This window comes from Ovis aries, chromosome 25 (genome assembly GCF_016772045.2).
Source record: "Ovis aries strain OAR_USU_Benz2616 breed Rambouillet chromosome 25, ARS-UI_Ramb_v3.0, whole genome shotgun sequence".
In the NCBI taxonomy this organism is placed as follows: Eukaryota; Metazoa; Chordata; class Mammalia; order Artiodactyla; family Bovidae; genus Ovis; species Ovis aries.
Genome location: NC_056078.1, coordinates 42,975,725 through 42,985,661, shown reverse-complemented (window position 1 = coordinate 42,985,661; position 9,937 = coordinate 42,975,725). Strand labels below are relative to the sequence as shown.

Genomic DNA, 9,937 nt, shown 5'->3' with positions numbered 1-9,937 from the left:
TGACGGCAGCTTTCCGGTGGTGGGAAAGTGAACGAAGCCAGGATCAGAACGGCTCATCCTGAGGCTGGTAGGGTGCCGGTGGAAGAGGGAAGGCAGGCGTCTGGATAGGGCCTGGTTCGGGAGGCTGTCAGAGCAGGAGCTGCAGAAGCAGTCAGCGGCAGAGGGGGCATGGTGCCGGGCGGCACCGAGGAGGGGGCGCAGTCCGTCCCTCCCAGGGCTCGTGAATGAGGCTCTACGCCCGGGCTGGCCCGGAGACTCAGTGCTGCGGGTCCCAGCATGAGTGCGGGCCCCGGCTGTGAGCCCTGCACCAAGCGACCCCGCTGGGACGCCGCTGCAACTTCTCCGCCGGCCGCCTCGGACGCCCGGAGCTTCCCCGGCAGGCAGAGGCGCGTCCTCGATTCCAAGGACGCTCCGGTGCAGTTCAGGGTCCCGCCGTCCTCGTCAGGCTGCGTCCCGGGCCGGGCGGGACAGCACCGAGGCAGCGCCACCTCTCTTGGTACGTGGGGAGATAAAGCTCTTGGCCCAAACCTCTTTTTGGTCTGTCTCAGGAGCCAGGGACTCTAGCATCTTCCTACCCCCTTTCTAGTCTTGTTACACCACTCTGAACTCCGAGGTTCCCTTGCTAAGCCCCCCAAGACCACTACTGGGAAAATAGAGTCGCATTTTCCCCCACGGCGATTGGTGGTGTGAGAAACCTTGATGAACAGTCACTTACTGGGCGGGAAGTGATAAGATATTCCACCTGTTTGCTTTTTTCGCGTTTGAGTAATTGCCTTAGTCGTTGCTGCTGCTGTTAAGGAAGTTTAATTGTGGATGTGAAGCTTCAGCCTCTAGATGAAAAGAAAGCTACAAAAAAAAAAAAAAATCATAGCTTATCTCAATTTAGATTCTTAGTTCCTGAATGCAGAGCCGTTCATCTTAGCTGGCATTAAACTTGGCTCTGGCATACTATGTTGAACAAAAGTTACTTGGTCTCTGTATTCAGACCCTTAAGTCTGTCAGGAGAGATGGACGATTATAAAAGTCAACATAATAAACGGTAATGGATGTTCCAGTTCATAAGGGAGCGGAACATAATGGTAGAGTCAGGTGTACCTAATCCAGTTTGTAGGCTCAAAGATAATCTCCCAGCCAGAAGATAAGAATTTTATTCTGAAGACTAAAGAGTAATGCAGATGACCCCACCCTTATGGCAGAAAGTGAAGAGGAACTAAAGAACCTCTTGATGAAGGTGAAAGAGGGGAGTGAAAAAGTTGGCTTAAAGCTCAACATTCAGAAAACGAAGATCATGGCATCTGGTCCCATCACTTCATGGCAAATAGATGGGAAAACAGTGACAGACTTTATTTTTTGGGGTTCCAAAATCACTGCAGATGGTGACTGCAGCCATGAAATTAAAAGACGCTTACTCCTTGGAAGGAAAGTTATGACCAACCTAGACAGTATATTCAAAAGCAGAGACATTACTTTGCTGACTAAGGTCTGTCTAGTCAAGGCTATGATTTTTCCAGTAGTCATGTATGGATGTGAGAGTTGGACTGTGAAGAAGGCTGAGGACCGAAGAATTGATGCTTTTGAAGTGTGGTGTTGGAGAATACTCTTGAGAGTCCCTTGGACTGCAAGGAGATCCAACCAGTCCATTCTAAAGATCAGTCCTGGGTGTTCTTTGGAAGGAATGATGCTAAAGCTGAAACTCCAGTACTTTGGCCACCTCATGCGAAGAGTTGACTCATTGGAAAAGACTCTGATGCTGGGAGGGATTGGGGGCAGGAGGAGAAGGGTACGACAGAGATGGCTGGATAGTATCACCGATTCGATGGATGTGAGTTTGAGTGAACTCCGGTAGTTGGTGATGGAGAGGGAGGCCTGGTGTGCTGCAATTTATGGGGTTGCAAAGAGTCGGACACGACTGAGTGACTGAACTGAACTGAAGAGTAATGAGGGGTTAGCTAGATGAAGAGAAGTTAATGAAGTGATCCCAGAGTGCAGCTGATGAATATTGTGGACAGGGGAGAGTAGTGAGAGATGGGGTTGCAGAGAGAGGCAAAGATCAGGTCATACTGGGCGTGCTGAGGGTTTTGAACTTTATTTCTAAGGGCAATAAGAAACTATTAAAAGGCTTCAATAGGGGAGTGACATAATTGGATATATATTTTTAAAATCCATATTTATGAAAATATACATATTTTAAAGATCCTTGTTGCTAGTGTGTGGAAAATGAAGAATGGATTGAAAGGGAGCAGAAGTGCAGGCTCAAGACTGGTTAAGGAGTTAGTCTACATAGGAAATAATGATGGTTTATACTTGGTTGCAGGCAGTAGTTGGAGAAGGAAATGGCAACCCACTCCAGCACTGTTGCCTAAAGAATTCTGTGGACAGAGGAGCCTGGTGGGCTGCTGTCTATGGGATTGCACAGAGTTGGACATGACTGAAGCGACTTAGCATGCATGCATGCATTGGAGAGGGAAATGGCACCCCACTCCAGTATTCTTGCCTGGAAAATCCCAGGGACAGAGGAGCCTGGTGGGCTGCCGTCTATGGGGTCGCACAGAGTCGGACACGACTGAAACGACTTAGCAGCAGCAGGCAGTAGTAAAGGGTAAAAGTGGATGGATTTAGGAGAGAACAGGATATAAGCGTTTGTACCTCATAAGAAATATATATGAGCTGGAAATATAGATTGGAAGTTCTTACAATATACACCATTATTGATGCTTTGGAAGTAGATTAGATGGTATAAAGCATATACTGGAAAAAAAGGTGACCTAGGACAGAAACTTTAGGAACACTGCCATATAAGAGTAGACTGAAGGGAAGCAACCAGGGAAGTAGGAGGGAAGCCTGGCTCTTGGTCATGCAAGGACAAGAGCATTTGAAAAAGGAAGCGTTGGTCAACAGTGTAAGAGAATGGACAGAGGTCAGGCCATCCTCTGACGAATGGTGTACACTTAGTCCTCTCAGGACTTACAGGCAATGGGGAAGCAGACCTCCAATGAGCAATGAAGGATGAGCAGGGTTTGATTTATAAACCAAGGAGAGAGAAAACTACAAAGGCCGAGGGAATGGGATGTACAAAAGGTGGCTTGATAGGAGCACAGGATGACAAGACTGTCAGTTAAGGCTGGGAAGGAGCAGAAGAGCTTATTTATGGACAAAGTCAAGTGCCATTTCAAGGAGTTTGGACACTATTCTGTGGTTAATGGGGAACCACTATATGGTCAGTTTCTTCGGTGGCTCAGGTGTAAAGAATCCTGCAGCGGGGGAGACGTGGGTCCAATCCCTGGGTCGGGAAGATCATTTGGAGAAGGTCATGGAAACCCAGTCCAGTATTCTTGCCGGGAACATCTCATGAACAGAAGAGCCTGGCGGGCAAGGTCCTTGGGTTGCAAAGAGTTGGGCACAACTGAAGCGACCGAGCGCAGAGTATGGCTAAAAAGCTTATAAGAAAGGGTTGCAGTCGTTTGGTTTATGTTTTTGGAAAGATGGCTTAGGCAGCGATCTTTGGACTTTTCTGACTGCGTCCCGCAGTAGATATATCTCCTGATTAACGTGCCATGTTTATAACAAGCGTTTCATGGAGTAAACTTAGCTTTACTATGTATGAAGCATTCTCACGTTGTCTGTAATATTTAACTAAAAAATGTTGGTCATTTGTAGTTCCTGGAACACTGGGTTAGAGCAAGTCGAGACTGCAGACAGGGAGGCCAGTCATGAGACCAGTGCAGGTGAGCTGGCCCACTGAGTGATGTAGCTATGCTTGTAATATTGGGGCTCTTTTGAAGATGGGGAGAAAGGTGGATTTAAGATTTAGGATGTAGATTTTAGAGGACTTGTTGAAGGGAGAGTGGAAGGGAGAGGAACTGAGGGTGACCTCCAGGTACTGTGACTTCCGTGACAGGCTCATTTGTGGTCCTGTTATAGGTCCTATAAAGGAGGAGGAGGAGTGGAGGGAGAGGGGTGGCTGTCAGTCCTTACTGATTGGATCTTCTGATTTTCTGCAGAAGAGGAACTGAGTTAATACTTGGGCTGTACTTGTGCATGTGTGTGAATGTTTTCTGTATACCTGGCAGAGGACGCCAATGAACAAAGTATTCACAGTGTAAATTTGTATCAAAAGCTGTTGGTTGAGATTTTGGAATTCTTTTAGGAACTTGGTATTTAAAATTTTTATATGTGCTTATCCTAGGAGAAGTAAGGTAGGGAAATGGATATTTATTTGGCACCTTTAAATTCTGTGTTCTTTATCTTCCTGGGCATTTTCCTTATACCGATAGAAATCTGCACGTCTGCACATAGGCAGAACCCCGCTTCTGACTCACATTCCGATGGGGAATGGTTTATCCGGTTGTACTGGTATAGGAGCTCCCCTTTCCACCTATTGACAGTTACCTGTAAACAGTGAGCAGTTTCTCTCCTCACTTCAGGGATGGCCCCAGTCTAGGTCGTTGGTGGTTGGGGGGTTGTCTGGAGCTGTATTGTTCCCATCTCCCTTATCGATTTTTTAGTCTTAGTGCCGTCAGAAGCATCTTCAAACCTCTTTGCTCATCTCAAAACTTTCCCACTGTCCATTGCTCTTTGGACTCACCACACCGTTCCTTCCCATGCCTTATCGTCCTGCTGCTGGAGGAAAGAGGCTTTTTGTGAAGGTGGGGTGTTCCTTTGAGTACAAGTGAATTTTTCTGCATTTTATGCCTTTTGACTGTATCTCTAGCACCTAATTTAATGATTTGCTCATTGAAAGATGCTGGATACTGAGTGAGGTTACTGAGATTATGTGATGTAAAGTCAGAGTAAAGATGGAGAACTAATGATCTCAGTGAAAAAAGAGATTGGGTGGAAATGTTGATAGAGGATACATTTCTTGAGTTTCTTCTTTGTGAGACTGGCCACTTATTATTTTCCTCTCACTGATCCACATAAGCCTTGGAAATAAGTATTGTTAATCCCAGTTTATAGGTGAGCAAGTAAAGTCTCAAAGAAATGAAGTACATTATTACTAAGTGACTGAGCAAAGATCTCAAGTGGGCCTTAGAAAGCATCACTAGGAACAAAGCTAGTGGAGGTGATGGAATTCCAGTTGAGCTGTTTCAAATCCTAAAAAATGATGCTATGAAAGTGCTGCACTAAATATGCCAGCAAATTTGGAAAACTCAGCAGTTGGCCACAGGACTGGAAAAGGTCAGTTTTTGTTCTAATCCCAAAGAAAGGCAATGCCAAAGAATGTTCAAACTGCCGCACAGTTGCACTCATCTCACACACTAGTAAAGTAATGCTCAGAATTCTCCAAGCCAGCCTTCAGCAATACGTGAACTGTGAACTTCCAAATGTTTAAGCTGGATTTAGAAAAGGCAGAGGAACCAGAGAGCAAATTGTCAACATCCGCTGGATCATGGAAAATGCAAGAGAGTTCCCAAAAAATATCTACTTCTGCTTTATTGACTATGCCCAAGCCTTTGACTATGTGGATCACAATAAACTGTGGAAAATTCTGAAAGAGATGGGAATACCAGACCACCTGACCTACCTCTTGAGAAACCTATATGCAGTTCAGGAAGCAACAGTTAGAACTGGACATGGAAAAACAGACTGGTTCCAAATAGGAAAAGGCGTATGTCGAGGCTGTATATTGTCACCCTGCTTATTTAACTTCTATGCAGAGTACATCATGAGAAATGCTGGGCTGGAAGAAGCACAAGCTGGAATCAAGATTGCCAGGAGAAATATCAATAACCTCAGATATGCAGATGACACCACCCTTATGGCAGAAAGTGAAGAGGAACTAAAAAGCCTCTTGATGAAAGTGAAAGAGGAGAGTGAAAAAGTTGGCTGAAAGCTCAACATTCAGAAAACGAAGATCATGGCATCTGGTCCCATCACTTCATGGCAAATAGATGGGGAAACAGTAGAAACGGTGTCAGACTTTATTTTTTTGGGTTCCAAAATCACTGCAGATGGTGATTGCAGCCATGAAATTAAAAGACGCATACTCCTTGGAAGAAAAGTTATGACCAACCTAGATAGCATATTGAAAAGCAGAGACATTATTTTGCCAACAAAGGTCTGCCTAGTCAAGGCTATGGTTTTTCCTGTGGTCATGTATGGATGTGAGAGTTGGACTATAAAGAAAGCTGAGTGCTGAAGAATTGATGCTTTTGAAGTGTGGTGTTGGAGAAGACTGTTGAGAGTCCCTTGGACTGCAAGGAAATCCAACCAGTCCATCCTAAAGGAAATCAGTCCTGAGTTTTCACTGGAAGGACTGATGCTAAAGCTGAAACTCCAGTACTTTGGCCACCTGATGCAAAGAGCTGACTCATTGGAAAAGACCCTGATGCTGGGAAAGATTGAGAGCAGGAGGAGAAGGGGACAACAGAGGATGAGATAGTTGGATGGCATCACTGACTCAATGGACATGAGTCTGAGTGAACTCCGGGAGTTGGTGATGGCCAGGGAGGCCTGGCGTTCTGCAGTCTATTGGGTTGCAAAGAGTCGGACATGACTGAGTGACTGAACTGAATTGAGCAAAGATCTCAGGCCAAGATTTTGTTTGACTCTGTTTTGTGTCTATTTCATCACCTCCTATGGCCTCTCTCTTTGTTTACTGTGATTACTTCTAGTTAAAAGAAAGATTCCCTGGAACCTGGGACACGTCATTTTATGCTTTGTTGCTGTTTAGCCGCTAGGTCGTGTCTGACCCTCTGCGACCCCAGGCCTCCCTGTCCCTCACTCTCTCCCAGAGTTCGCCCAAGTTCATGTCCATTGAATCGGTGATGCTATCCATTTTATGCTTACTTCAGGAATAAGAGAGATACAGCTGAAACAGTCCTGTGATGTGCTGTAAAAGAAACCTTTGGAAGCCAGGAACTGTAGCATTGGTAGGCTCTCCTTTCTCTGGGGTCCTTGGAAGAACTGAGGACTGTTCTATCAGCAGGAAATGATGGTTCCTAGCCTCTTGCTTCTCCTTCACCCTGTTCTCGGGCTTCAGGAATTATAACAGGAAGCCTGAAGCTAGAGAGAGCACATTCTCAGTGTCAGAGCTGCACGAGACGCCCTCCCCTTCAGCTGCACTGTCACACTCTTCATAGCTTTTTACGAAATGATGTTGCCTGCACTCTTTAGGTTCAGTTGACTCGTCATGACAGTGTCATGCTTTGTGTGTGCTAAAGGAACATAGTCATATCGTACCATCAAATCTTTACATTTATGGAAAATGGCATTTTAAATTCTATACTGACTCAGAAAATGAATTTTTTTGCCCGTTTGCTGTGCTTGATATAATGAAATTAAATAGAGAAGATGAAACTGTAGAAAAAGTTTCAGAATCAGCTGGTTTATTCTCACTCTTTTGTGACTAGAATTAATTTTTTCTCTGAAGTCTAATTTACTGTAGAAGTACTAACTTCATAAAATGACTACAGTCGTGGTGTTTAAGAAGAAATACCAAATATATATGTACAATTTTTGTGACAGAAATGATTTTTAAACTGCTGATAAAAGATTTTGACTAGTTAGAATGTTAGTATTTAGTATAAAATGTGAATTATGTGGCACTCAAATACAGTGATAGATAAATGATTGATTTTCATGTATTTGGGATGGCGTCTCATGTTATGGTGTTTGAAGGGACATGGGTAAATAAGAGGGTTTATGATCTAAGGTGACTAGATTCTTGCATTGCAATTTAGACAGTAGTTGAGAATGTTCAAGATTTTATGGTTTCTCATATTAAAGAGCTTCCCTGGTGCCTCAGATGGAAAAAAAAAATCTGCCTGCAGTGCAGGAGACCTAGGTTTGATTGCTAGGTCAAGAAGATCCCTTGGAGAAGGGAATGGCAACCCACTCTAGTGTTCTTGCCTGGAGAATTCCTTGGACAGAGGAGGTTGGTGGCTGTAGACCATGGGGTCACAAAGAGTCAGATACAACTGAGCGACTAACACTTTCACTGTCATGCTAAAATGTTATATACATGTAATCCACATGCAATACATTAAATTTAAAAGCATGCTTAAATTTCTAATGTTTATATGAATTTGGCTTCCATTTATTTATGGTTTATGTACCTTGCTGAACCATTAGTTCTACTTTTGCTACTATCTGCTGGTCATCTATCTAGTTATCTCTTTGGCATTTCAAATTTAGTGTGTTCATATTGACCCAACCATGTTTTCCCCTACATCCAGTTCTCTTACCGTCTGCATTTCCAGTTAATGTTCTCACCGTCTTTCAAGTCTCAGGCTTAAAGTTTAGTGCCACCTCTAACCTCTGTCATTTTGGAATCTGTGATGACTCTCACTTCTCAACTTCTGTTCTCTATTCTTACAAAGACAAGACTAGTTTTGGATCTCGACCAATAGTTCTTCAACTTTGCTGATCATCAGAACCACTTTTTAGGGGGGAAAGAATACAGAATCCACGTCCCCTCATACCTCCATCATCACATACAGATTTTCATTCAGAAGGTCTAGATGTGGCCCTTGGACCCCTCCGTTGTCAGCCGTGACGGTTCAGTTGGCTTGGGAACCACTGACCTAGACCAGTGCCTTCCTCGTCAGCTTCTAACGGTAGACTCTTCCTTCTTGCCCCTTCACACCAGCTGTCTAGGCTGTGTATCCTGCCTGACTGGGAGCCTCCTAGATTTGAATTCTGGCATTACAGCTCTGAATGTGACTGTGGACATTATTTTGTACCTCTCTTTGTGGGTTTTTCAGGACTCTCTTTGGTTCCTTGCTGACCTTTCAGCCATATTTTCTGTTGTTTTCTTCATATTTCTCTACCATTGGTTCTGTTCTTCTGATTTGTTCCCTTAATGTGACTACATGTTTATTCTTCAAGAACTGCTTATCAGATGATCCCACTTTCTCCAATTCCCTAAAGTAGTCCTTTCCTCAGAAATATCTTAATTTCTAATCAGGGTCTTTTTGAATTCATTTTACTTTTAAAATCTATTGTTACTGTTATTTTGGCCTCACTGTGCACTTGCAGGACCTCAGTTCCCCAACCAGGCATTGAACCTGTGGGCCAGGTCAGGGAAAGCGCCAAATCCTAAACACTAGACCACCAGGGGCCTCCCTTAGGATCTCTTTTAATACCAATAATAACTAATAACTAACATTTACTGAGCATATGGTAAGCGGTTTGCAGTGGTTGTTACTTTAAACCTCACAATAACCCAAGAGAGACACTATTAATTTGCACATCTACTGATGAGGAGTCAGACACACAGAGGCGGCTCTTCACGAAATCACACAGGAAGTCAGAAGGAGAGCCAGGGTTTGGACCTAGGTGAAGAATCTGCCTGCAGTGCAGGAGACACAGAAGGTGCGGGTTCGATCCCTAGGTCCAGAAGAGCCCCTGGAGATGGAAACGGCAACCCACTCCTGTTCTCTTGCCTGAAAATTCCCATGGAGAGAGGAGCCTGGCAGGCTGTTAGTCCAAAGGGTCACAAAGAGTCGAACAATGAGCGACTAAGCACACAGTCTGATTTCAGAGTCTGTAGTCTCATCCGTTAGACCAGACCAGTTCCTTTAAGGTCTGGTCACTTTTATCTTCTGTGCCAAATGTATTTATGTTTATGTTCCTGTATCTTCTCCCATTGCTTGCATGAGGAAGGAATGATTGATCTTTTTTTAATCCGCAGAACCTAGCTTAATGCCTTCCATGTGTATCTGCTGCTGTAGGTGTTCTCTCCTTGAAGGTATGCATGCACATAGATTTTTCTTTCCTTCACAGTTTTCAAGCAGAAGACGATAACCAGTTGGATGGACACTAAAGGAATCAAGACAGTGGGATCAGAAAGGTACAGAAACATGCTCGTCTAGAGGAGCGAACAGCCTGATGCATGGGTGTCGGGTCGCGGCTCATGCTGGTGTCTCTCCTTTTTGCTCTCACGTTTTCCTGTGTTGGCGTTTCCGTTGATGCTGTGCGCCAGGGATGGTTTAGT

General features: G+C 44.4%; 1 protein-coding gene across 3 annotated transcripts in view; it reads left to right on the top strand.

Annotated features, from left to right (window-relative positions):
- Positions 1 to 4: 4 nt before the first annotated feature.
- The window catches only part of PARG (poly(ADP-ribose) glycohydrolase), a 120,206-nt gene continuing 110,273 nt past the window's right edge, over positions 5 to 9,937 (top strand). For 2 of the 3 annotated variants that reach the window (XM_027962355.3, XM_042240804.2), the window contains exons 1-2: positions 5 to 496; positions 9,727 to 9,793. In XM_027962355.3, coding sequence (XP_027818156.1) covers positions 277 to 496; positions 9,727 to 9,793 — 287 coding nt within the window. In that variant the 5' untranslated portion in view covers positions 5 to 276. The remainder of the gene's footprint in view (positions 497 to 9,726; positions 9,794 to 9,937) is intronic. The other variant, XM_027962356.3, reaches the window with a different exon arrangement.